The following is a 27,809-nucleotide window of genomic DNA, read 5'->3' as shown; positions in this document are numbered from 1 at the left end:
ATGCTTTTGCATGTTCGTAGTGTTTCCTTAAATGAAATATCTACTTTGCAAGTATTGCAAGTTGCCCTGTTGTCATCCGTTCTCATAAAGTATAATCAAACTTTTTAGTGTTTGAGCCGCTTAGGCGCCGTGTTTCCTGCCAGGTAAATGACGCTCCGCAACGTGGTGACGTCATTCGGGGCGACTGGAATCGATAAGGGAATCGTTTGCAAAAATGGCAAACAATTCCAAGGAATTGAAACAGTGGGAACCGGTTCTCAACAAGAACCGGTTTTCGATACCCATCCCTAGTGGTAAAGCTGCCCCTGCGCCAGCTATTCAAAATGACCGTGTAAAAATGTCAGATTCTGGAGTTTGTATGGTTTTTTTTCTAATCCCATTTAAATACAGGCTTTAAATTACTTAATGACAGGCTTTATTCATGCTAAATGTGTTTAATAAGATCATTTGTTTCCTCATATTAAGATTTAAAGGATCATTAGCAGTTGTAACAATGAGCCCTCAAATTATTCCCGCAGTTATGTGCCTCCGATTTTTTGCACCACTTGCTCGTTAAGTTTTACTTTACTTTTGTCCTGACTGAAAGGCTGAAAACAAGGCAGTGTCATATTTTAAATGGATAAAAGGCTCATTTCCTGGTTGATGTTCTGTATAATGGAGGGGGACGAGAGAGGGCTCCAGAGCAGCACTGAAGGCCATCTCTGTCTGTTTCTACAGATGAGATGAACGACCACCAGAACACGCTGTCCTACGTCCTCATCAATCCTCCTCCTGACACCATGCTGGAGCTCAACGACATTGTGTAAGGACCTCTCTCTTTTATCCTCTACACTTTACTTTGTTAACACCTTTGTGTTTTATCTGTGTGTTGTTAGTTACAGTCAGACTAAATTACAATCTAAACCATTATGTTTTTTTTAGACTGCTGAGCCAACGCTAATGGTACTTAAATGTAAATTAAACTGCGTAATAAATTACTGAATAGTTGACATGTGGAGCTCAGCTGTGATATACACAAATCAAAATCTTATATATTGTTATTAAAGCCTGGAAATTATAATATGGTATCCATCCTCATATGTCAAAGCATTAACCAATATTAAATATCACCTTATTACTACTTACTGCCACAAGTCATAATATAAATATTAGAATATAAATATATTAAAATATATAGTATCAGAATACAAATATATTGTAATGCACAGATATTGCAATTTTATTGCTAGTAGGTTATTATTTTGTAACCAGCACATTGTTTTACTATATTTACCCCGGGTTTCCTGAATGTTATTACCCATCCATCCATCCATCTTCTTCCTCTTAACTGGGGCCGGGTAGTGGGGGCAGCAGCCTAAGTAGAGAAGCCCAGACCTTCCTCTCCCCAGCCACCACCTCCTCCGGCTTGTCCGGGGGAACACCAAGGCGTTCCCAGGCCAGCTGAGAGATATAATCTCTCCAGCGTGTCCTGGGTCTGCCCCGGGGCCTCCTCCCAGTGGGACATGCCCGGGACACCTCACCAAGGAGGCATCCTTATCAGATCCCCGAACCACCTCAGCTGGCTCCTTTCGATGTGGAGGAGCAGCGGCTCAATCTGACCCCTCCCGGATGGCCAAACTTCTTACCCTATCTCTAAGGGAGAGGCCAGCCACCCTTCGGAGGAAGCCCATTTCTTTCGCTTGTAACCGCAGTTTCGTTCTTTCGGTCACTACCCACAGTTTGTGACCATAGGTGATTGTAGGGACGTAGATTGACTGGTAAATTGAGAGCTTTTGCTTTTACACTCAGCTCTCTCTTCACCACAACAGACCGGTGCAGCGTCTACATCACTGCAGCTGCAGCACCAAACCGTCTGTAGAGCTCCCGCTCCTTTCTCCCGTCAGTCGTAAACAAGATCCCAAGATACTTAAACTCCTCCACTTGGGGCATGTTGTTACCCAATAACATAATTTCAATGTAATATCACTCAGCTATAACAACTATTGATACAAAATTATTATTTGGATACACTTACAACTTCAGTGGGGTAATTAAAAGGGAATAACTTGATGTTACTACGTTATTACTGAGCTGAAACAAATTGTTACTTTGTTATCTGATCTGGGGGAAAAGGACAAATTATAATAAGTTTATTCAACTTAGTATTTACAGTCATCCCTGTATATCCAGACATGCAGCTTGCAAACAGCTACAAACAATGACTTCACACTGTTTCTTAAATATATCTTTTGCAGGAGAACAGCAGGAAAAGTCTGGTATTATGTGAAATATTCCATTTATAACACCTTTCATGTAAACTCCAGCTGTGTCGCAAAGCGTCACCCTTTTTGATGTGTGAATCGATGCCTGCAGCACACGCGTACATGTAATGGTTAACACCTCGAGCAGAGAACCAACAGGGTGTGTGGATCTTAACAGGCGGCGATATAACTGGCATGTTAACTGGCTAACACTAAAAAGTATAGCTATTCTGAAACAGTCAACAACGTAACACAAATATTAATTAATACGAGGCGTCAGTAAAGTTCCTTAATAATACTGGTGTCACCTTGTTAAGCGTGACTGCTTCAGAATTATTTGTAGCCTCATAAGAAAGGCAAGTAAAAAATGGCTGAAATGACGTCTAGTTGTTATTTAACTTGCAAAGGCTTAACTTCAAACTGCGCACTGAACTTCCACTTTTGAAGCCTCGCCGCCACAGACTCCAGGGTCGAGCTTATGTAATTATAATGAGCAGCCAGAAGGGACAGCTGGCAAATCATTCTGCTTTTGAGTAATGCACCAATCAGACACAACATTATAACCACTGACAGGCGAAGGGAATTGCATATCGCTACAGTGCCACCTGTTAGGGTTGAGATATATTTGGCAGCAAGTGAACTGTCAGCTGTTGATGTCAATGTGGATCTGAGGGACTGACATGATCCAGCTTGAGGTGGCTATATATCACTGGGTCACAGCCTGTGAACATGGTGGGTCTCACTGGGCTACATTATTAAAAAGTTCAGTGCAGGCCGTGACAGAAAGAGGGCAGGCTGTTGCCACACTACAGAGCTGGTCATGTCGACCGCTGTCCACTGCCAAAGGGGAGGCATTTTAAGAAGGTGGCCTTGGCCCCGTGAGTAATGTTATCAGAAAAAGCAAAAGGATTTACTGTGTAAAAAGGCAGCCTGAATGAAGCAAGTCCTTGCATTCATGTGGGTGTTACTTCAACCTCTGCCTAAACATAGTTGCAGACCATTTGCACAACTTCATGACAGTGGTATCTGCTGATCGTAGTGGGCTCTTTGAAACAGCTACAAATATTATATGAAAGGACCCTGGTTTAAAGACGCTGTGTGCACACAATACCTAATGTTAATGTTGGAGCTGATTGGTGTAGTTAATAATGTAACTGTTAGAACCAAACTAGGATTTTAAAGTTTCAATTAATTTGCACTCATCCATACTACAGGTTAATACACTACCCTGTAACTGTCCACTGATTGAGATCATGACAGTGCTTTAATAATAGAACTGTTCCAGTATTTAAGATCTCGTCTGTTATTTATTTGAGATCTCTCTATATTTTTTGTTTCATAGATCTTTATTATATTGTTTTCAACTTGATAGTAACTTTATGTAAATCATCTGGTAATAATAATTAAATTGTTGCTACTATAGACAGTAGTATAAAAAATCCAACATGTGTTTGATCACGCCAGATGTCCTTCCTGACAGAAACACCAGCTGATTCCTGTCATATCCTGGGATAAAACCAGGGCTCATTCTCTTGTTAGGTAAATGTGTAAACCATTACACTGTGGAGCCACTCTGGAGACCCAGTAAGAAAGGAAGGTGAACAGTGCAAACCTCTTGAGTAATATTTAGCAAGTACATGGTTGGAAAGTTACTCTCACAGTAAGTTTTAGACTAATTAACAGCTTAATTTAGTGATAATGCTCAACTTTCCTAGAGGTGAAACCCCCGGCTGCCATATTTAAATGCCAGATGTTTAAGTACTCGTTTGGGAGTCCAAGTCTGTAATTGCTCCATGCTGGCAGATAATGTCAGTTTTTGTCTTCGCAGGTATATAATCCGCTCAGACCCACTGGCGCACGTGCCGGAGGACTCGCAGGTGGGACCGGCTCGTTGTAGCAGGAACCAGCAAGACTTTGCCACAGAGACCAGAGATGAGACTCACCTCTGAAACCCACCCACGCCCCCAGAGTCCTCTACACACCCTGACCCTTAACCTCTAAAAGCCGGCCTGGGCCCACTGAGCTAGTTTGTGTCGCACAGATAAAGGCTCCTATCGGGCCGAGATCAGCTGTCCATAGTGAATGTGCATTAAGTGCGTCTCAGCTCGAGACCAGAAACGATCAACATCTTAAAAATTCACCCCTGAGAGATCTCCTGTTTCCCTACTGAGCTGCTATAGAAAGATGCATGAAGAGTGCCTCGTCATCACCTGCCATTCAAACACACGCAAACACACATCACCCACGAAAACAATCTGAAACTGAGAACCGGGCCATGAAAATGGCTCCCTCCTCCAAAAAAAAAAGGACGGCGAGAGTAGAGCTTAAACAGAATATCTTCACCGTCACTTCGTTCACCAAGCAGTGTGGTTGACCTCATACCATGACCTCCTCTGTGCTTGTTTCTACCTGAATTTACAAAAGAACAGAAACCTGGGGCAACTACATCCTCCTTCACATCTAAATCGATCATGTCATCTAAAGACGAGGGTAAATGCTTTGAATTTCTTCTTTTTTAGGCATTTAACCTAAAATTACACTACCTGTGCACTTCTTTATTTATTTATTTTAGCTTAATTCAAATTTTAAAACTTTGTTAGACAGGTTTTTTTATTTACTTACAAGCACAACCTTTTTTTCTGTAAATATACACACTGCTGTGCTACTTTTATCAGCCAGGTTTGCGTTATATTTCTGGAAATGACTTTGTGATCATTGCTAGAAAGTACATTTATTCCTAATTTATTTCATTAAGTTTTCCAAGTCATGTCTGCTCTACTGTATGTGCCATTCTGTTTACACTATTGCTTTGTGAATATCGTTGAATTATTTATAACTTTTGTGCCATTCTGCATCTTTTTAGTATGGAGCCTGTCAGCAGCAGCACAGGTGGAAATAAAACGTTCATTATTCCTTGTTTTACTGCAGTGGGTGCACAAAATGTTAATTCATGTTTATAAAAAAAAAACGCAGAAGTGCCAAAATCTGCAGTTTCGTAGGTCATCTCCATCAGTGAGTCAGTCCCCATAGACTTGCATGCCTGTCGGGGTTTCCCAACGTCAGCTATGAAATTTACATATTTAAAGCCTTCAATAATCAGGGTGTGATAGTACTCAACAATTAGTCGCTGAACTGAACTACAACGTTTGTGCTGCTGGTGCCATTTAAAGCATTTCTGATGTAATATTATTTGACATAAAAAATATATGACCTGCTGTGCAGCTCATTGTACAGTCCTACAATTTTGTGCTTAAATTTTGGTGTACCTAATTTTTTTTTATTAGTAAGTAACTTATCAGTACTAATCAGAAGTTATTTTAGTCTCGACTTTCAGCCCCACAGTTTATGGACCCAGCTTGCTAACCAAGCTAGCTGCAGAACATCCTCCCAATAAGAGCTAAACATAGTGAGCTTGGCCCTGCACTATCCTTCTTATCACATGCTCATTATTTAGGAAAAGTCTGTAGACTAATTTTTTAATATATGCACACAAATTATATCTCATGTCAGATCACATTTTGTGCATTCAGTTTAGTAAAATATGGCATCCTCCCCGCCGCCTGCCAACGACAAGCTCTGTACATCTGTGACATCAGTGTTTATTATTACAGGAGCTGACCCAAACATCTGCAGCAGCAAAAGCAAAACTTTTCATCAAAAAAAGGAATAATTTTCTAAATTTAGCATTTAGAAATTAATGTTAACAACTCAAGCCTTTTTGCTGCTGTACTTATTATAACTCAGTATTTATCTGAAGCATTATAAGCTGCATTTTTTATTTTATATTTAAGTGCTATTTATCGTTGAATAGGATAGAATGAGAAAATTCTTCTTTTTTTCTGGACTACTAGTTTTAACAAGTTAATTTTTAACTGTGAAGTGTCTCCGTCACTCAGTACATATCATGGTCACTTTGTTAGGTTCAACTGCTTGTTAATGAAGATAACTGATCAGACAATCACATGGTGAGAATAGAGTGCATTTAGGAATGGATACCTGTTTGAGACAACCTACAATTCAAACCGTGCATCAGAATGGGGAAGAAAGGTGATTTAAGTGACGCGGAACAGGGTAATCTACATCATTTGAAAATTCACGGTGAAAATCTTTGAATTATTGCGTACATAAAGATGCAAAATGTGACTACTTAGCTGTAGAATTTAGAGAGTATTTAGATTACCCAATTATCTAGCAAAATAAGATGCTCAATTAACAAAAAAATTACCACTTGCACTAAAATCAAATCATAAAATGTTTAAATGCCTTTCAGTTATCAGTGCCACAATGGATCTGTTGTGGTAAAAATTGGAGAATTGATATCTCTAACTGCTATTTCACTCGGTCACTTGAAAATAAAGATCCTCATCTTTTGCTAAATGCTATCAGATGCATCATCGTTAACTCTAATTAATATCAACAGCAGTCAGGCTCCAGTGTTTTCAACTTGAATTCATTTGATTGTTGTCGGGTTTGTTTTTTTGTTTGTTTTGTTTTTTGTTTTTATGATCATATCTGTTGATGAGTTGCAGTGCGACCGGTAGCAGAATAGTTTTGCACAGATATCGACAGGCACAGTCAAGTCTGTTTCTATCGTGTAAATTTACTGTATTTCCAAATTTATTTTGGAACGAGCTGAAAAGCAAAATGCGCTCCTTTCTGAACTGTACGGGCACATTGTGTATGAAACAATATTTAATCTTGATTTATCTTCTTTCAGCTCTACATTTGGTTTGCTCAGTGTATATAAAACCTTAATGTACTCATTGTTTGCCAGTTTATTTTGTGTGACGAAACGTGAAACTGTTGGACTTGAACTATTTTTGCACTATGCTCTACGGGAATGCGCAGAGCATAACAGCACCCCTTTAATATGAATCTGCAGAACACGGCGGACAGTATTCAACCGTTCCCATGAAGCAGAAACAAGCGTGATGTGCAGTAAATTATCATGCATCTGTTGGTTTGGTTTACCCTGTGAATGTTTACAAAACTTAATTCAATACTTAATTTTTCATTTGTCAAAGAAATATCCAGTGACGATTTGAGAAATCAAAGTGTTTTCTGTCACTGAGATGTGCCATTTTTCCCCCTTGTTTGTTCTGAAGAAAATATAGCATAGGCTTTTTCATGCTTATTACTGTAGGCATATTTGTTCCGCTGAAATGTACTGTTGATCTTTGTTCATTGGCCCCTCTGAAGTGTCAGTTTACAGGGCAGGGGAGGTGAGGAGTGAAAGCATGAGTGAAAGCATGAGTGACTGCGATGGAGGATGCAATCAGTGTGCTGATATACTCGCGTAACATCTTCCTAGATCCTCACTTGTGACAAATCCTAACACTCTAGAAAGGGTTCACTTCACATCTCCTACTGTCCACACTTACAATACCACACGGGGCATGTTAACACGAAAAAAAGAAGCATGTTTTGATATACAGGCTTGCCAAGAACAAGACATTTTGTACGTTGACAGGGACATTTAGTCCAATGTCTAGAGAAACCCATAATCGAGTCAACTGCTTGCAAGCTGGAGTCATTATTTGATACTGTGTATTTATATGAATGGAACATGCATGTTGTCTCTGTGTTAACAAAAGCCTACTATATGTATTCTGTTTACCTCCACTTTGTTTTTGAGTCATTGTCCAATTTTTGTACTATTTCTTATGAGAAGTGTTCTTCTCCACATTCATAATATGAACAAATAAATGCTGCATGCAGCCAGAGCGGATGAACCTAACACAAAAACTGATGTTTTATTTCATTTATGTGAGGAATGCGGGGATAATGACATATTTTGTCCTGTATATGACCCCACCTATATAGGTGGCTGGTATGTTATGTGTGTGAGCTAAAAGACTTCTGTGTGCCGAGAGTTACCAAACAAAACTTCGTTATTTTGTTAACATCTTTTTTTCGTTAAAGGAAAAAAAAAGTATGTTGCTAGCTAAAAAAAAAATTCTTTTTTTTTTTTGCTCTTTTATTTACATTTCTATATTTGTACACATTCAGCTGGTATTAGCAATAAAAATTAGCTTCACCCTAAAACCTCTTTATTATTCTGTATTATATTATAAATGACGCATCATTTATTGGACAAAAATGATGATGTATTAAATTAAAGTTGAAACAAGAAATTGAAACAATAAACTCAGAAATTTAATAAATCAAGTGAGCAGGGCCAAATTTACTAACACATTTTCATAAAAGGAGAGCAAAGTAAAATACAGGGAGGAGAATGTTTAAATCAGACATGCAAAATGATTTACTAACGATTGCAACATGCAATTTAGTGCTAATTGCGCTGATGTTTAATGCTGAAAAAAGCATGTCTTATCTTTTGAGCTTGATATTGAAATTCACTGACTGCACCTCAAAAAGCTTTTTTTTTTCAACTCTAATCACAATTATGAGCACTATTGGGTCTAGTTTAGAAAATCTGGCCTTTAAGTAGACTTCTATGCAATCTGATTTCAAGAGCTGCCCTCTGCAAGCCATTAGAAAGATTGCTGGGTTTTGGAAAATGGGTTAAATTCAGCCAGTCGTCATATTTAATACAAATGCATTAAGAGGCAGAGGCTGGACTGCCCTGTGCCAATACAGCAAACTTTCAAGTTACACTTACTGTAAGAATCAAGTGAGAATTTCATTTTACTTGAAGAGTGATTGGATAGCCATGATGATCTCCTCTGTCAGCTCTCTTCTAACGCCGTTGCTTGTTGGCATGTGTCTGCTTCCACCTCTGTCTGGTCCAACGGCCATTGTTCTGAACGACTTCATGCAGCAGGTTCATGAAGGCGTAGTCGTTCCCAGACAGCAGCGTTTCGTCATCAGGTGACGCACCACCAGAGGGAGCCTTTGAGCTGGACGCCCTGTTTTCTGCCCTCTGCCTGCTGTGCACAGCTCGTTTCGATTCCTTCCTCTGATTGTCCTCCTTGCTGCTCTTGATGTTGTGTGCTGAGCTTTTTCCAGATGTCCGATGTCGATTCTGATGGAGGTTTTCCCGATTCGCATTTTGGTTTTGTGCAGTCGTTTGTGTCACAGTGGTAGTATCACCCACTGCCATCCCTTCTTTCTTCAGGTGTTCCTCTTCAATTGGTTTTAAGGACTGCGAGTGTCTCAGGTCCATGAGAGCCCCCATTTGATTTTTCATAGTTTCATCTTTCTCTTTGTCCCCATCAAAAGTGAAGGGATGGCCTCTATCATTTACAGTCTTCTTTATTTCATCTGAAAACTTCTTTGTTACATTTTGTCTCCAAACAGTCAAGTCATCACCATCCTCCTCATTTTCTGCTTTTCTTTTGCATCTTTCCTGCCACTGAGCTGCAGCGGGGGGCCAGGTAGAGATCCTCTTGATAATTTTGCTGCCTTTTGATCTTAGACCAGGACCTTCAACAGACTCTTCAACAGGAAGTGATTTGTTCTGGTCTGTGCCGATGCTCAGATAAGGTACCATGTCAGTGCTAACAGGAACACATTCAGGGTTTTCATCTAGATTTGTACCAGGATTGGCTGTTTTTTCATTCTCCTTGATCGCGTCTGTGGTGTTTGCGGGATTTTCTGTCTGAAATCCTCCTGCAGCTCCTGTGGCTTCAGTTTCATTCACCAGCTTCTGCTTTCCCTCAGCTGGGTTTTCAGTGACTTTTGCTTGAGCCTCTGTCTCAGTATGCAAAGTCACAGGATCCTTCCCAGATGCACAAAAAGGAGACATGAGGATTACAGCATTTGCTGACTTTGCTCTGATTCCAGTAAAGGATGTTATCCGAGCCATCTCTGCATCTTTATTCTCAGAGGATCTTAGAGAGTCATGACTTGATCTGCTTTCTTCTTCCAGCTGCTTTTTGTCTTCTCTCGGATGCCCGGGTGTCACACTTTTTTTGTTGTGTTTCCTTCGACGTCGCACAGCCAGGAAACACACCACAAACAGCAGCACACAGAGGACCACTGTAGAGAGGGCCACATAAACAGAAAGACTATTTTAGCGACGTATGTATTTTCAATTCAATCAAACAGAAATATACAGTAGAAACATACCAATCACAGCAATGAGAGCACGGACAATGTTGGTATCTGACGGTGGTTGTGATGGAACTGGCCAAAGGAAATAAAACAGCACAGATTTCATGCATTAGTATTTCAGAATTCTGATGACAAACATTTTGAGAAGAATCCAATGTACCTGTCACTCCAACAGGTTCAGAAGCTGTTGTGGATGAGTTTGTGAGTTCGGCGTGGGGTGAGGCTTCTGTCCTTACCAGAGGTGACGTCTCATAAGATCCTGAGGAGAATAAGAAACAAACTAGAGAGTCCACAATGTTGTAAAATGCAGAATGTTTTCACTTCTTAAAAGCAGTAATTGTGCAAAATGTTTTAACAGTTAGATACAGTTCAGGACCGCTGGGCTATGGTCAGATTAATCGTGTTACTCTGGCGCCATCTGCAGGTCAATAACTGCCAGAGTTTCAGGATGACTCATACTAAGGGTGTGTGCCGATTTTCCCCAATGCGGTTACGGTAGATTCTGACAAACTGATATAAAATTATTTTTTCATAGCAAAATAATAGACAACAACAAAAAAACAAAACAAAAAAACCTTAGGAATATTCGTAATCAGTGATTCAGAGCTATTCTGTGACACAGATTTGATGCTGTCAAAGTTAGAGACCCTCTCTTTGCCTTCCAAACTGCCTTAATTCTTCATCACAAAGATGCAGTAAGGTGCTGGAAACGTTACTCAGAGATTTTGGTTTATATTGAGATGATGACAAGACCAGATGACTGTGGAGGCTGTTTGAGTCGACATGTTCAAGAAACCAGTCTGAGATGATTTGAGCTTTGTGACATGACTGTCATGCTGCTATAGGAGGAGACATCAGAAGATGGTACATTAAGGGGTTCTACTCTATTTAAACAATGCTCAGTTGGTACTAAGCGGCCAGAGTGTGCCAAGAAAATATCCCCAACACCACTGTACCAGCAGCAGTGGCATGACTCATTGATACAAGGAAGGATGGATCCATGGTTTCATGTTTAGACCCTATCAATCAAATGCTGCAGCAGAAATCAAGATTTATCAGACCAAGCAAAATTTATGTTGGCCAATTTTGGAGAGCAGAATTGTAGCATCAGCTCCCTGTTCTTATTTGACACGAGAAGCACCTGATGTGCTTTTTTGCTTCAAGATTTGATGCATTGTGCATTCAGAGATACTCTGACACAAAGAAATAGTCCATGTCTGCATTAATAAATGCATTGAGTTGCTGCCATGTGATTGGCTGATTAGATATTTGTGTTAATAAGCAGTTGAGCAGGTGTACCTAATAATGTGGTCAGTGGTATGAGTTGTGTGTGTGTGTGTGTGTGTGTGTGTGTGTGTGTGGGGGGGGGGGGGGGGGGTGTATAGAAACAAAAGACAGGAAAAGCCAGATGTACCAGTGAAAGAGGAGCTTGTGGTTTCTGTCTTTGATGTTGGTCGTGAAGGAGTTTCCACTTTTACTGCAGGAAAAACAGAGACACTGATTGCTAATGTTTTAAAGAGATAAGAGTATTCCTGTCATAATGGTGAATTTCAAACACACAAAAAGAAGCACATGTACCAGTGGATGCAGGGCCAGGTGTATGTACATAGATAGGCTTAGGATGGATAGAGGTCTCTAATGATGAAACTGTCACTAGAGAGAACAGCCGAGACATAAATATGCACAAATTTAAAATGTAGAGAATTTCACATTTCGGATAAAAACTGGGAAACGAAAAAAAAAAATGTACCAGTGTGAGAAGAGCTTATTGTGGATGCATCAGTGGATGAGACTATGAAAGAAGTGCCTGAGTTTGAGGTTGGGCGTGATGGGGGGGTTGACACCACTTTTACTGCAGGTAAAAATAGAAATACTAAGTGCCAGTTAATAGTATGCACACACTGAAATGTAAAGAGTTTCACGAAATTTAATTAGCCACATGTACTGGTGTAAGAGCTTGTTGTGGGTATATCAGTGGGTTTGTGTGAGTTTGATGTTGGTCGTGATGAAGGAGTTTCCACTTTTACTGTAGGAAAAACAGAGAGAAGCATTGCTTTTTTTTTTTTAAAGGGGTGGAAATATTTCTGTCAGAATTTTGAATTTTTATGAAAAAAAGCAGCACATGTACCAGTGGATGCAGGGCCAGGTGTGTGTGCATAAGTGGGCTTAGGGTGGACAGATGTTTCTAATGATGGAACTGTCAGTGGAGAGAACACAAGCACGCACAAATTTAAAATGCAAAGACTTTTCAACATCTAATGGAAACTGGGAAAAGAAAAAAAAGCTTCACGTACCAGTGTGAGAAGAGCTTATAGTGGGTTTGGGTTTGACAGAGGTTTCTGTCTCTGATGTTGGCGATGGAGAGGTCGTCACCACTTTTACTGCAGGTAAAAATGTAGATACTACGTGGCAGTTATTTAATTAAACAAATCGTGCTTTTAGACTTGTAGACTTTAATAAAAACAAATAATTAGGCAAGAAGAAACAGCTGTACCAGTGGATAAAGGGCCCACTGACGGTGTTCTTGATGGTGATGTCACGCATACCGTTACGTTCCACACCAGCTGACCCCTCAGGGATGGAGGACTCTCACAGGTCACGTCCATCTCGTTTTCCAGCTGAGATCTGCTCTGTAGAGCTGAGGGGAGAACCAACTTTACATTTCTTTCTTCTTCTTTTTTTTTTTTTTTTTTAAAATAAAACCACATTAATAATGTAGTTTATCTCACTTTTCTCAAACCTTTCATAAAGGCGACAAAGTCTTCAGCTTCACACGAACAGTCCCAAGGGTTCCCGCCTAATCTGATCTTGGTGGAGGTCAGAGATCTGAAGGCTTGTGGTGAGACCCAAGTCAACTTGTTCTTGGACAAGTCTAACTCAGCCAAGGCGGCCTGGGAACTGAAACTATTCTGCTCAATATTCCTGAGCATGTTTTTATTCAGCCTGAGGCTTGTGAGGTTAGGAAACTGTCCGAGCGTGGACTCACTCAAGACTTCAATGTGATTTCCCGTAAGGATGATCTCACTCAGGGCGGCGGGCTCTTTAAACCAGTTTGAATTAATCTGCGACAGATTGTTTAGCTCCAAGCTGAGATACTTAAGATTGGTAAATGAGCTGAAGGCTTTTTCAGCGATTCTCGTGACACCTGCGTTGTTGATCGTGAGCCTGGTGATAGAAGCGAGGTTCTCACTCTGCAGCACCGTGGAGTTGATCTCTCCGACATCCTTCAGGACCATCAACAGAGATGAGGAACCAGGTTCAAAGTCTAAGTGGGCAGAAGTGTTTTTAGAGGAGTCAAACACAAAGCTGCACATACTTACATTTGCATCCTTTTGCTAAATCAATCTGAATCAACAAATGAGCTCAATGGAGGAAAAAATGCAGTGAAACTATAAAATCAAAGCATCCTGCAGATATGCAAACTTCTTAAGAGACTATTTTGTTGCCTTTGCTTCCCCCTAGTGGTTGACAAATGTGTGACCAGAGCAAAACTTGTAGTACCTATTACAAGTCAGCAGGTATCATTAACTGTGGTTTGATCATGTTGAGCATTAAATTGTTAGTAAATTGTAGTAAGATCAGGTAATAACAGAAAATAAAACTTCTTGATCAATTTTTACAGCCTGACAGAACTGAAATCAGACTTGTCCCAATAACCCCAGAAGCCTCAACATCATAGACTCAGTCCGGGACTATAAAGGCACAAAAGACAATGAAATCATCGGAATCCTCAGAAGAACTTAAAAAATATATAATTGTGAAAACTTTGGTAAATGGAAATAAAAAAATTCTGAGAAGTAGAGTTTAGGGGTCATTTTCTTTTTTATATGAAATTCTATTTTTTACTTGTAAAACTACAGGAAATGGTTTTAGTTTTGAATCATTTGATCGGACTATTTTTTTAACCAGCGTGAGCAGGTTTTGGTTCATGTGTTTATTCCTACAAGAATGTCTAAATCTATATCTGTGCAGGTCAGCTGAAAGGTTTCTTCTTAAAACCACATTCAGAGAGTCTCAGGTATTTAACCCTTAGTGAGGGCCGTCCCTTTGGCTCATGTGACAGGTCACATGATTAACAGTGGATCAACAACCCTCGGGATCTCCAAGAGACCTGCTCCTACTAAGGGTTAAATATCATGCACTCTCTGCTTGTTGTTTGACAGCTGAAGAAGTCTATTAGACGAGAGGTGAAACATCTTGTCAGAAAAGGCGACTTTAAGTCCAGTTGCGTTTTTTTCAGTATACACATTTGTGTATTAAATTGAATTAAATTAAACGAAGAAGAAATCCATTTTTCTTCTTGGTATGAAGTTAATTGACTTTATTTCCGATATATAAAATGTTGCTGTCTAAGCCTATTTTAAAGGTCACCATTAAAGGTGTAGTAAACAAAATTCCTTACATGTTGGGATGTTGAAGCAGATCGTGATCTTTCCCTCTTTGATACAAGGACGGCTCAGGTGGACAACAGCCAGCAACAAAACACCACCAGCTACAACTGTGTGGATGCAGACTGATCACATTAGTTAAAGCTGAACATTTGATGACTTTCTGTGTGAGCATTAAAACCAGCAGCACTTACCCTTCATGGTGACCTGCTGGATGCAGTTCTTCAGCTCGGACTGTGGAGTGAGAGTTTGCAGATTGTGATGGTCTCGTGATCACCTGAACTAACAGGTGTGAAAAGAAACAGAGTTGCCATGACAGAGAAGAGTCTTCCATGGTTATGGTTGTGCGTTTGAAGGCGCTGTTCCAGTTGGCTGATGAAGCACGAGACAGCTTTTAACAGTGGGGGGGGCCTGAAGATGTTTTCACCACTTAAAGGGCTTTTCAGTTGAATACAGCACCAATTCAAAAATGTTTAACTCAAGCACTTTATATTGCAAAGCAAAGATCCCACAATATAAGAGAGAGAAAGCACTAAAGATACCACAACTGGTTGGGGGGGAAGAGGGGAAAGAGGAGGAAAAGTGAGAGCATAGAAAGATGATGATCAACAACACAGATTATGGGAGAACATAGACCAGTGTAACGTTGGCATATAAACATATGGGGGAATATAGGTAGGTTCTCAAGCGCGTAATAGTCAATTTTCATTGTGGGCTACATTCGGGTCCATTTTCTTAAATGGGCTGAACCAGTGTAATGTAGTTTAACTGCAGATTTAACCCCTGAGATATCACAATTTCAAGAGGACATGCCTGTTTTCTCTACATCATAAAGAAATGCTGCTGTAGGTAATGAAAGAGACCTGTCAGAAACTAATGTGTAAAATTAAAAAAGGCTGAAAAGATTGGACTTCATGAAGATCTCTCTCTCTCATATCCTTCCAAGAGTCTTCTTCAGTTTAAAACAAACAAACAAACATGAGTCTCAGGTATTTAACACATAGTGATGTTGTCCCTTTGAGGTGATCCTGAGGCTCAGTGAGCCTTTATCAATAATGCGAGTGCTATCACGGAGCTCTACAGTTGTTATAAAACTGGCCTCTTGGGTGACAGGCGAGACATCTTTTTAAACCAAACAGCTGCCTTCTTTTCAAGCGCTCAAATACACGTGGGTTCATTCTAGGAGACATCCTTAGTGCATCATGGGAGGTCTCCCAGCAAATAGTATCGAACATTTAAAAACATTTTAAGTAGAATTTTAGTAGTAGAGGTTTTGGGTTGTTTGTTTTCTTTAAACTTAGTGAACTCTGAGTTAAGTACTTGATGGGGATAATATGCTTCCTCGAAGTGTGATGCTGGCTGATCACTCAGGACTGTACATGTGTAGAAGGATTTTAAATGGATTTCTATATTTAAGGGGCAGCTAGTGAAGAGAAATGCAAATCTCCCTCTCTAGTCCATTTGAATGCTCTTGCTGTGGAGTTTTGAATGGACCTAAGGCTTTTGCTACAACTTCATAACAATGTTGAATAATATTGAATATACATGCCCAAAGGTTCATCCATCCATCACCTCATTTACACCAAAGCGGTGCTCATGCAGAGGCAGTTCTGCTTTGGTGCTTTTTGAGAAGGAGCAAAACCTCTGATCCCTACTGAGCAGAAGTTGGAGTAATTTCTATTAAGTGTGGGCTTTATTTGCCAGCCATTGGTGAGTTCCTTCTGCTTGCCCCTCTCATGATGTCAGGAAACAAAACCCTCCTGCTGTTTAAACCTGAATCATGTTGAATGAACTAAAGAGATGCATCAAGATAAATACTGATTATTTTTAAAGTGAGGTAAAGTCCAGTTTAAATTAGAAACCTGTCATTCTGGGAACACTTTTTCTGTCTTGTTAGCTTTCATTCATTAATAGGAAAAAGTGTGTTTCAGTGAAAAGATGCAAACTTGCTCCTCGAGAAAAAAAAAAAAAAAAAAGTGTGACAATTGCAAACAAAAAAGAAAAGTTGTGATGTTTTGTTAATCAACATGGTGTCAAACAGCAGCAACAGAAACCAGTGAATCTAAATGGATAAATGAAGCCATGAGAAAATCGAAATGAAAAATGTGACTTTTATTTACTTGAAAATTTATTCTGTTTCAGTGCTTCCATTTTAAAATAAATAGATGGCATGGGATCAAAGATAAAAATCAACAAGGATGAAAAGTACATGTGTAACAAAACAAAAAAAATACGGTGACCAATGCCAGTACAATCTTTTAGGTAACATGAAAATACACTACCGTACAATTAACGATCGACCACCTCTGCCACCCAACCTCCCCAAAAACACCATGCAGCAAGAGAGAAATCAAGTATTCCACAGTTTTTTTTGGAGACAGCAGTAGTATCATGTCAGTGACGGCCCTTCGGCTTTAATTGTCAGTGTTAAATCTTAGCGTTTGGTTTAGTTTCCACAATTATATTCATTATTTTCCCGGAGCGCACAAACAGCAGTCTTATTAATTCTTAGTTTTTATGCCCATTCAAAAGGTAAAATCCCCCCAACAAGCAGAAAGTAAAGTGCTCGTGCAACGCTTGGGGTTGTTCTGGAGGCCAACATATGGTTTCTAAAAAACACACAAAAAAAAGCACTTTGAGTTGTGAAAAAGACAGAGAGAAGAAGAGAGACGACGTGGCAGTGTTTTGTCAACACCTTGGAGGAATGTTCTTTAATGTTGGTACATAACTGAACCACAGCCCCCCCCCCCTCCCACCAACCACCCCTCCCACACACAGAGACCCTCCCCTCCGTAGTGAATATATCAAATACTGTCATTCGAACAGGTTACAGGGCAGCGCGGAGGTACTCTTCACAACAAGAGTGCGCGAGCCGCTGCTGCGATTTAAGATGGGACAGGCTGACAGAAACACTTGGGGAGGGAAGAAAAGGCTTTGAGGGGAGTTACATTGCATGAAATAAGCCGTCGACAAGTGTTCATGAGTGCACCTTTGTACAGGACAGTTTAAGTAGTGTCCAGTGGAGAGAGAAAACACAACTAAGCTCTAAACATCAGAGAATTCCTGTTATGATGAAAAGACATAACATCAGCTTAAACTCTATTCCACATTGCTTAATTGATAAATTTAAAAAAAAAAAAAAAAAAACCAAAAAAAAAAAAAACACAAAACAAAACAAAACATTAAAAAGCATCATTTTGTACCGAAGCCTATCATTCATCCTAAAAATCAAAAAGGATGTTTTGACAAATAAAATTCTTTAAAATGACCATCGTTATTTTTTTGCCTTTTTTCTTTGCAATACACATATCCAGTGCTACACGATCAGCGTCTAGTTTAAAAAGCGGCTGAATAAATAGACGATAGTACCACGATGCGTGAAAGGCCAACGGATGTCTGAGGGATACCCGAGGAGCTCCCCCGTGACTAAAGAAGAAGACAGTTCAGAGCAGCAGGTTTTCTGGAGATCCCTGGTGAGGCAAAATTGGTAATGCCAGCCTGATTTGACAGATTCGACAGTCCACACGGGGAGAAACTGTAGTTGTGACAGCAGTGTAGTCCTAAAGGGTTGTACAAAGTTCCCTTGTTTCCGATTTTCTGAAAAGAGCGACATAAACCCCCCAGCCCGCCCCGATGTCCCCACCCCCTTTTGTGTCCAAATTTGTCCAAAAGAAGAGGCATTTCTGGAGAGAAGGAAGGATTTTTAGTGCTGCAGCTGAGCTCTCAACCATGACAGTGCTGAACTAATAAATACTTCATGTAAAAATGAACATCCACCACATATGAGGGGGGGAAATGCCACATGCTTGAGCCATGGTTGTTGTTGAAAAAAAAGAAGAGAAAAAGAAGTCAGGCGGACTCAAAATGAACCTGAACAGATCCCACCGACATCACAGGAAGAAGAAGCAAACTGAGCTGGCATTCCCTCTCACATCGCAAGCACCGGACACACACACACACACACACACCTTTGTTACTGCCTCGGTCCACCTACAGATGACCGCATGTCCATAGTGGCCTCTCTCCCGTGTAGGTTTCCATACCGAGCTTTGGGGCGTCAATGCAGTCAGAAAACAAGCAGTGTGAGGATAGGATGAAGTGGATGAAGGTGTGTTTCCAAATCCTGCCTGCTATTTTCCACTTTTCTTTGGCACAGCGCTTCTCTTGGCCTGCCACAGGTGGTTGTGGATGGTCAGGGCGTCCACGCTGACTGACACAGTCTTGGCAGGGATAACGGTAAACTGCTTTCGATCTGAGCTGTACTTGTACAGCTTATCAATCATCTTCTTGCTGATGCACTTGGGTCCGGTGCCCGTCAGCTTTTGTATCTCTTCGGTGTCGGGGAAGTACGAGTAGAGTGCCCGAAACTGGCAACCACCGTCACGAAACAGGATCATGAGGTGGTTGGACTCACACTTCTCCAGCTCCTAGTGGGGTAGGGGAAGGGAGGGGGGTTACAAGGAGATATAACTCCTGGGTAATTTTAAGACAACATTCTTTAAAGACACAACTTTCACCAACTTTTGCATGACGTGCTGTCACTGGCACTTCTATCTTTCATAGAAAGATAGAAGTGCCAGTGACACGTTTGTGATCCCAAAAAGAAAACAAAAATAGTTTAAGAAAAACAAGTGTATAAATTACATCAAAATATTCATATTCTGAATGCAGGAACCTTTGGATCACTTAATTCCAGAAGATCCCAGAAGTTCATTTAACAAACATCTCAGGTAGTGAACTTGCATCTAGTACCACAAAAAGTAGATTGCTAAGGACTGAATTGATTATTGATCCCAGAGGGAAATTCATACGTCTGACATGGCCCATTTGCTATTTGTATGAGACTAAATAGCCTGATGTCTTCCAGTACTGATGTATTTTTGTTCCATAAAGTGGGTGAGCAGAGTTGTTCAACATAGCTACTAACATCTTTATTGTGCATCTTTCCATCACTTCCCCCAGCGTGTCCAGTCAGGCTCCAATTACAGAGCCAGCTTTTCTCATTAGTTTGTCCAGTCTTCTTGCATCCTTGTTTCTGATGCTGCCTCCCCAGCCTCGGAATGATAGGAGATTTGCAGCAATTTACTGCAGATGTCAGGAAATCTTAGTATTCTTAACAACAAGAGGCAACTTTTCCCCTTTTTGTACAGTTCATCTGTATTCAGGGACCAGTCCAGTTTATTACTAGGTGTAAACCTAAGTATTTATATTTTGTTACAACCCCTTTGTCCACCCCACAAACTTTTACAGGCTGGAGAGGGAGCCCTAACCTTCCTAAATCTACTATCTTTTCCTTCGGCAATCGTGGCTCAAGAGTTAGCAGTTTGTCTTGTAATCGGAAGGTTGCCGGTTCGAGCCCCGGCTCAGACAGTCTCGGTCGTTGTGTCCTTGGGCAAGACACTTCACCTGTTGCCTACTGGTGGTGGTCAGAGAGCCCAGTGGCGCCAGTGTCCGGCAGCCTCGCCTCTGTGGCTACAATGTAGCTTGCCATCACCAGTGTGTGAATGTGTGTGTGAATGGGTGGATGACTGAATGTGTAAAGCGCTTTGGGGTCCTTAGGGACCAAGTAAAGCGCTATACAAATACAGGCCATTTACCATTTCTTCTTAGAGGTGTTCAATATGAGGTAGTTTTTCTGACTCCAGTCACTGAAGGCTTTTACAAGATCTCTACAGTCAGATTCCTGTCCATTCCTCACACACCAAAAAACAAACAGACAAACAAAACCAAACAAAATCCCACCAGCATCTTTAGAAATACTATACTACATGCTGATACCATCCCACACTAACCTCTAGGATCTGGTTCTTCTGGGGCTCGTTGACTTTGCCAGCCAGGCAGCAGTGAGAGATTGCATTATGGATGATTGGCTTGTTTGACTTGGCACTGGGCTCCTTGAAGAGTTTGGGGCCTACAGAAGAAAAGCCATGAAAATGTAACAGAGGACTAAGTCTGATGACTACAAATTTAACTACAGCTACGACACCTACAGTAGGTGTCAGTTGCTTCTGACCACTAAAAATCTCCTTAGCCTGTTCAGAAAAAAATATAGTGACCAAAACAGCGATATTCACATATCATTTTAAATGTACCGAGACTGATATATTGATCTGTTTATCACTAATCAATGAATAACTATAAAAGATTTGTAGTCATAGTAAAGACTGATCACAGATCACAGAAAAACTTGCCAGTATATTCAGCCATGGAAGTGATGGAAGAGGCAGTGGAGCCGTTGTCCCAGTCTCTCTCTGCAGCTCGACTGTTCCGACTGCCTGGAAATGACTCCACAGAGTCACAGCTGGACACAATGGCACATGAATGGGTGGATCAATAATCATGACAGAGGGCTTCTTGGGTAACAAAACAATTTGAATATAGACAGCAAATCCTAAACTTGCATAATATAACAAATTCTTACAAACAGTAAACACATGAAAGAAAGAGTCTGGGAAATTTACCGCTGGGAGCCTGCACCTCCAGAGTTTACGCTGTCGGCCTCGTTGGTAGCGGCAGATGCGAGAGACAGATTGGAGCCTGACTGGGCGTTACTCAGTTTGTCAGCTATGTAAAACAAAGGAGACCATTTGAAAAATGTAGGAAAAGTTGTTTTTGTTTTCCATTTAAATGTAATTACAATATTTTATCAATACTGAATAATGAGTCCATTACCAGATTCTAAGAAAGTCTTTGTTTCAGTAAAAACCAACACTTTTATAGATGATATAGGGAGAAGAGCTCTTTAGCTTGTTTTTTCCTAGATCTCAGTAGTTTGGGACAAGAGCCATGGTCTAACCATCTCCATACTCTGTTAGAGGGGGCCATCAGGGTTAAGTGACCTAACGAAATGGTGGGACTTCGCCAAAAAGTACTTTGATGACTCACAGACCATGAGCAACTGTTTCATCATATCTGATGAAATGAATATTGAACTTTCTGATCCAGTTCCAGATATACACACTTATTACAAACAAGGTGTAGGCTACATCAGTCCAAAGACACAGGAGGTGCTTAACGTGTATAGAATAAAGCACAAACGTATGGTTAAATGTGGTCTGTAGCCTAAAGTGTTTGGGAAAAGGCCTGCGTGAGCTTAAATGAATTGGCCAATCAGGATGAGAGAAACTTAAAAAAAAAAAAAGTATGCCAAACTCAAGGTTGTCGTTTCTATCAATAGTTTTTTAAATGAGAACTAAGTTAAGTTTTATCTGAAAACCTACTGGGTAATTCAGTCTTTTATTTTGAACAAAAGCCCTCCAAAAACCACTCAGTTTCAACCCGTCTGAGTTTTGGTTGTAGACTGTGCATAAAAATGAAATTTTAAAATCAGCCCGAGAACCAAAATGTCTCAATACTCTAAAAATCAAAATAATGTCAGTGTCATAAACGGTAAGTGTGGAACATATAATTATTAGTAAAAAATAAAATAAAATTTAAAAAAAAAGCCCACAGTCAGTCAATGTACCCCACAGCTCAGCTGGAAAAACAAATGAAGCGCACCATGCTGTGACATTTACAGAAAAACTGATTTTTAGCTAAATGTCAAAGTGGTGATGTAACAGTCTTACCTGTAGAAGAGCACTTGGAGAAATTATCGCTGGAGGATTCCTCTCTGAGGACAGACTTGGGTCTGTGCTTCTGCTTCGGTTTGGGAGTTTTGGGCTTCACAAGGCCTTGTTCCTCAAACATCTCTTGTTGCTTCCTCCGCAGATACTCTTGCTTTATCAGCTCTCGCCGTGTCTTCTCCTCCTCTTTACGCAAACGATCCTCCTCGGCTTTCCGCCTAGTGTTGGCACCAAACACTGGAATTTTAGTAATTTTCCTAACAAATAAATCGGAAATCGATGTCAGTGTGAAAATAATGTACCTGGCTTCATCACGTTTGAGCTCAGATTCGGCCTCTAATTGTTGTTTACGTAGTCGAGCCTCCTCTGCTTTCTTCTGCTGCTTCAGCAAAAACGCTGCTCTCTTCTTAGCGAGCTCATCCTCCGCTTTCTGCTCATCCTAGAACATGGAAAAATATAATAGAACAATGTATTAAATCTGCAAATAATAACAAATGTGGTTAAACATCAAAACTGAAAACTATGCAATCTGGTTATTTAATAATTAGAATCACTTTTTCCATTTGGCCAAACAAAAACAAGCAAAAGATTACAAATTCAAAGTATAAATACGAATAAATATAATTTGCATTTCAAATATTTTTTTTAATCAGCAAAATATGAAATTATAAAATGTGTGCCAATGTGAAAAACTATTTATGTTAATCATTTATAATTGAAAGAGTGTATTAGGGAATTAATAGAAACTTGAGGATGCCTGTTATTTATTTTTACCTTGAAGAAGAAGCCCAGGACTGACTTCTGCTCTCCATCATCTCTCTCTGTTGTTTTGTCCTCAACACCCCCCTCTTCTTCTTCTTCTTCGGGTGCCTTCAGCTCTGACAGATCAACCTCAATGAGGTGGGTTTTGTTGCGTTGCGCCTCATCTGATGGTATATTCTCTTTCCCTGAACCGTCTGAAGAGTTGAGCTCAGACTCTCTGGTGTTGCTGGACAGGCACTCATCAAAGGACACTTCTGGAGGAGCCAGTGATGTCAGGTCCACTCTGGTCGGCAAGCGAATGTTTGCTTCATCATGAAGTCGGAAGGTGGCACTCCGAACGTGGCCAGATCCTGGCTTGTCAACTGTCTCCACTACTGTGGGGTTTCTGGGACTGTCGGGCTGCTCAGTCCTGGGGGACCTGCCCCCAGCTGAATGCTTTGGGTGTGGCAATGTCTCTGATCCACTCTGGGTGGGTGTGAGGGTCCTGGTGGTCTGGCGGCTCTGCTCCTTGGCCATCTTTAGCTCTGATGGTTTGGATCTGGCGCTCCGGCCAGAGCTTAGTTTGGGGGGTTTCCTGGTTGGAGTGGTGCTAGTGCCAGAAAGATGCTCCACAAAGTGAAAGCCTGCTCCAGTCTTGGAATCTCCGTTTTTGTCGCTGGTGAGAGCAGGAGGTGGAGCTGCACCAGGTGGGGACTGTACATTCTGTTTCATCAACATCTCCTGCTGCAGTGAAAGCTGCATCATTTGTTGCTGGATGCTGCCAATAGCTTCATTTAGCAGCTCGATAGAGCGACTGCACTCATTCAGGTCCAAATCTTCATCCAGATAGAAGCTTCCACCGTTCCCTTTCTTTTCTGCTTCTAAGGCACCAGACGGGGTGGTCTCATCCACTTCCTTCTCCCCTCTCATGGTATCAACACACATATCATCTTTACTTGATGGTCCTTTCTCCCCATTGAGCTCATCTTTAGAGATGTCAGCTTTAAGCGGGTTGGGTAATGTGTCACTCCTTCCTCCACCTTTCTTTACTATATGCAGAAAGGCTGCTTTTCCCAGCTTCTGCCTCTGTCTCGCTGACAGTACTTCCATCTTCTTCTTCTGATGCTCAATGGCACGCCGCTTCTCTTCCAGCTGCATTCTGAGCTGGACCAGTTCAGAAGCCAATACATTTGCACCGCCGCTGCCATTGCCTGTACGAGAGGATCCTCCCAAGGGGGAAGAGGGGCTCTGGTCCCTCTTAATCCTCCATGAGGAAGCCAGGGGGCCACTGCACTCTGATCCATCTGGAGTGGTCCTCTGGGAACTGGAGGCACTGGAGCGCAGGTCATGGTTGCTGCCAAAGCGCTGCTGCTGAGCTTTACGCTCAGCAAAAGAGGTCATGCGCACGCTGCCACTGGCCATGCTGCTGGCCTGGGAGTGTGTGCTGAGACAGGGGCTGGAACGACCGCTGCCACCATTAATATCTTTGTCTTCATGCTCTTTCACATTCATGTCTTCTTGGAGTTTGGCTGATTCTTCTTCCTCCTCGTTGAAAGCTTTCCTGGGCCAGAGTGTTTCTTTAGTGGTTGCGGCTTCATCCAAATCCTCTTCCTCCTCATCCAGGTCCCCTAGGTCACCGTCCTGGCCATTGCCAGGCTTTAGTTCTTCAGAATCTGAATGCAAGTAGAAACCCTCAGCTGGGTCCCTGGAGGAAGGTTCCACACTGCTGCTTAGCCTGAGACTTGCCTGACTTTGAACAGGCTCATCTGACAAGCCTTCCTCAGCTGGAGGAGGAAATGTTTGGTTCAGATTGGAGGGAGCTTTCCTGCGAACAGCAGATGTAGATCCATTTTCTCTGCGTAAAGAGCCCCTTCCTGCAGACCGGGACACTTCACCACTCTCTTCCTCCTTGTTTAGGCATACAGACTTCTCTTTAGCCGTTTTGAGCACGGCAGGCATTAGTGGTTCAAGGTAAAAGCTATCTGGTGTCAATTTGGAGTCAGTGGAAGGTTTGGATCCAATTACAGCAGCTGATTGTGTCCCCTCAACCTGTTTGGAGATGGCAGGACCATCGCTCTTGGCTACGGTCACCAGAGTTTCTTCCTCATCCTCCGTATTGACATTAGTCAGAAGGCTGTGGCCGTTGACTCTACGTACTGGAGGACGTGATGGCTGGTGTACAGAAGTCTGGTGTTTGGGAGTGACATTGATGACATTGGATGCCAGGCTGTCCTTACTAATTGAGCGAGCCAGACTAACGCTGTCACCAGAAGCTATGTCTGCATCACTGTCGGTGGCTGAGTGTAACAGATAAGGGCCCATTGTGGACACTGGTCTGCAGAAAGAGATCATGAGAATAACCTCAGCTGTAAAGTCTGTACTATATGCACAATACAATTAGTCCTTACAGAATTTAAAATTGTATTCATTTTTTGCCTTAATTACACAGTTAAGACCTACACTGGTCACATAAACAAGTTAATCACAACTAGCTGTATGAAGAAAGCCTTTTATTTTAGATTAAAAGTGCAATTATTCCAAGTACCTCTGCCTCTTGTCGGGCCATGCTACTACAGAGCCTCTGACTTGTCCGTCCATCTGAGTCAAGGAGTTCGAGCGGTTTCTCAAACCTACCCAGAAATACACAGGTGCAGATTTAAGTCAGCATGACTTAAACCCGAACTATTAAATCCTACTATACAGGTAATGCATGTACGTTTAAAAAAATAAAATCAAGATTCGTCTTACCCGCATCGTCTCCTTGTTGCTTTTGTTGTCTCTGTCGCAGGGGCAGAAGTGGGTGTGAAGGACTGAAAGTTGGGCCCCCTTTACTACAACCAAAAATAAGAGACAAGAGGTTGGCAGAAAATTTATGAACAGCTTAGTTTTGTGTGTTTTGGATCTTATCGTACAGACAATAGGACCCAAACCCACTTTAAACCAATCTGATACATCTCATTATATTTCAGCATATTCACTACAAAAGCCCAGTATTTTACCACATAACAGACAATCAAGGCCCAACAACATGCACAAGGTCATCTTAACACAAGTGATCAGACACAGGGTTAGATGTGAAGGACACATGAGAGCGAAACACAGCCATCCCTGCATATCTACCCATCCTTGTGGGTCTATTGTAACTGTTTAGACGACGGGATCATGATGAAGTGGAATGAGAAGGAAAGTGAGAAAAGACTTACAGGGGGTCAGAGTCTTCAGGGTGCAGGAAGTACCTGTTACAGACTTCAGGGCTGCTCTGGTTGTCGGCCATACCAGGACTAGCTAGGAAGCTTCGCTTGGTGGCGTTGGAGATGGGCACTGATGGACGGGCACTCTTGGGATGAGCTATGGCTCGAGCTGAGTAAAGGACAAGGGCAAAAGTCTTGACAACTGACTATTAATGATGAGGATGACTAAACTAGCTGTACTTGGGAAAACAACTGAGCTTTAGTTCTAAGGACACAGAGCACTCTGTAGGGTTGGACCAGAGGTTTTATTTCAAGATACACCAGCGTACCATACAATTTTTGTGACCATGGGTAGGGCTGTTCGATATAACGATATATATCGGATGAAACGTCTATCGTTTCATTTTACGCTATCGTTTGTTTCGTGGTGTCGCAAAATAAACTGTTTAGGGCAATATTTTTTCATTGTTTTGATGGTCACTGTAGTGGCTATATTAATTTCTTAAAGTTCTCTCTTTCTCTTATATTTTATATAACCACATTAAGGACGGACAAGCACCTGTTTTTATGCGTTGTGGTTAGCAACAACGACGGTAACAGCATCACGTGTCCGCTTGTTTATGTTCCACATAAACCTTTCACAATAAAGCTCAAGATCCTGTTGAGACTTTTCAAAATAAACTGAATCACGTGAAAGAGCAGATTGTTTACGGATGAGATTTAAAAAAGAGCCGCCAGGTGCTAAAAAAATAAACCTTAGACTCAAATGTTAGAACAGGCTTTTCCCCGCAGCACGCCGTGTAATAAATACTCACAAAGAAAACGGCGGCCTTTACAACTTATGTCTAAAAATGTATAGTTTCATGCATCGGTTAAAACACTCGACTCCAGCTACATGACGCGCAGCTGGAAACACTTCCCGCAAGACGAGCTGCCCGAGATTCACAGAATTTACAGAAAATTTTACATTTTTGTGATTTATATCGTTATTGGGACGATAGAATTCTTATATCGGGATATGAGATTTTGGTCATATCGCACAGCCCTAACCATGGGAGACCACGAAACACTACAATGTAATTCACCACATATGCATGCTTCCTTCTCTAATAGGCTTTAATAGTTTAATAATCTTCACTTCATCTACTGTAATACTTACGATCTTTAAACTCCTGGAGGTCTCTGGGCTGGACAAACTCTGGCTTTACTGTCTCAAACCACCAAAACAGCTCAGCGATGAACACCATCACATTGTGCTACACAAAGAGCAGATGGCACGTTATAATACTTAAAATTCACTCTGCAGTACAAATATCTGACAGTTTTTTGTACCTTGAGCACAGGCGGTGAATAGAGCATGTCCTCTGTTGTCAGATAGAAACTTTTATTCAGGTACTCATTGGCAAATTCTCTGAGGAGCTGGATGTTGTACAGGCTATCAGCGATGGAAGGGACTTCCTTCAGGCAAACATCTAATCAGGTGCACAGAGAGCAGGTCAGATCAGGACAACTTGATGACATGATGGCTATAAATGTCTCACTGACTGGACAGTGACAGTAAGTATGAGCAAGTGAAAAAAAATAGCATCACAGTTATTAAATTGAGCATGTAAGTAGAGCAAGTCTATTGGCCCCCATAGAAAAATATTATTTGAGAGTAATTTGTGA

The 27,809-nt window shown here is 41.2% G+C and overlaps 3 protein-coding genes across 30 annotated transcripts in view; 1 reads left to right on the top strand and 2 right to left on the bottom strand.

Annotated features, from left to right (window-relative positions):
* The window catches only part of kcnt1b (potassium sodium-activated channel subfamily T member 1b), a 74,281-nt gene extending 66,165 nt beyond the window's left edge, over positions 1-8,116 (top strand). For 22 of the 23 annotated variants that reach the window (XM_084946327.1, XM_084946323.1, XM_084946325.1 and 19 more), the window contains 2 exons: positions 718-802; positions 4,069-8,116. In XM_084946327.1, coding sequence (XP_084802453.1) covers positions 718-802; positions 4,069-4,189 — 206 coding nt within the window. In that variant the 3' untranslated portion in view covers positions 4,190-8,116. Of the gene's footprint in view, positions 1-717; positions 803-4,068 lie in introns of those variants that run through there. The other variant, XR_014801811.1, reaches the window with a different exon arrangement.
* Positions 8,117-8,395: 279 nt separating this feature from the next.
* Positions 8,396-13,521, bottom strand: LOC146376556 (uncharacterized). Its single transcript, XM_084946854.1, has 11 exons — positions 12,997-13,521; positions 12,751-12,894; positions 12,551-12,637; positions 12,385-12,453; positions 12,202-12,282; positions 12,007-12,108; positions 11,835-11,909; positions 11,671-11,733; positions 10,417-10,515; positions 10,272-10,328; positions 8,396-10,181 (listed from the first exon to the last, which is right to left on the bottom strand). The coding sequence occupies exons 1-11, from the start codon at positions 13,490-13,492 to the stop codon at positions 8,941-8,943; spliced, it is 2,514 nt and encodes an 837-aa protein (XP_084802980.1). The 5' UTR covers positions 13,493-13,521; the 3' UTR covers positions 8,396-8,940.
* A 3,214-nt stretch (positions 13,522-16,735) lies between these two features.
* camsap1b (calmodulin regulated spectrin-associated protein 1b) overlaps positions 16,736-27,809 on the bottom strand; it is a 29,845-nt gene continuing 18,771 nt past the window's right edge. For 4 of the 6 annotated variants that reach the window (XM_084946320.1, XM_084946316.1, XM_084946315.1 and 1 more), the window contains 12 exons: positions 27,474-27,613; positions 27,301-27,397; positions 26,154-26,310; positions 25,699-25,781; positions 25,496-25,580; positions 22,984-25,285; positions 22,512-22,648; positions 22,213-22,427; positions 21,106-21,208; positions 20,836-20,945; positions 20,437-20,555; positions 16,736-19,071 (listed from right to left, as the gene is read on the bottom strand). In XM_084946320.1, the coding sequence (XP_084802446.1) occupies positions 18,775-19,071; positions 20,437-20,555; positions 20,836-20,945; positions 21,106-21,208; positions 22,213-22,427; positions 22,512-22,648; positions 22,984-25,285; positions 25,496-25,580; positions 25,699-25,781; positions 26,154-26,310; positions 27,301-27,397; positions 27,474-27,613 (3,845 nt within the window). In that variant the 3' untranslated portion in view covers positions 16,736-18,774. The remainder of the gene's footprint in view (positions 19,072-20,436; positions 20,556-20,835; positions 20,946-21,105; positions 21,209-22,212; positions 22,428-22,511; positions 22,649-22,983; positions 25,286-25,495; positions 25,581-25,698; positions 25,782-26,153; positions 26,311-27,300; positions 27,398-27,473; positions 27,614-27,809) is intronic. The other 2 variants (XM_084946318.1, XM_084946317.1) reach the window with 1 other exon arrangement.

This window comes from Perissodus microlepis, chromosome 12 (assembly GCF_051167445.1).
Source record: "Perissodus microlepis isolate ML-2025 ecotype Zambia chromosome 12, ASM5116744v1, whole genome shotgun sequence".
Lineage (NCBI taxonomy): Eukaryota > Metazoa > Chordata > Actinopteri > Cichliformes > Cichlidae > Perissodus > Perissodus microlepis.
This window is presented reverse-complemented; position numbering and strand designations above follow the sequence as displayed.

Coding starts and splice junctions, on each gene's coding strand:
- LOC146376556 (XM_084946854.1), bottom strand. CDS start 13,492: ATGGTCCTGAAGGATGTCGGAGAGATCAACTCCACGGTGCTGCAGAGT. Junction 12,638..12,750: donor AGTGGGCCCTTTATCCACTG/GTACAGCTGTTT, acceptor TTTTACCTGCAG/TAAAAGTGGTGACGACCTCT. Junction 12,109..12,201: donor CACAACAAGCTCTTACACCA/GTACATGTGGCT, acceptor TTTTACCTGCAG/TAAAAGTGGTGTCAACCCCC.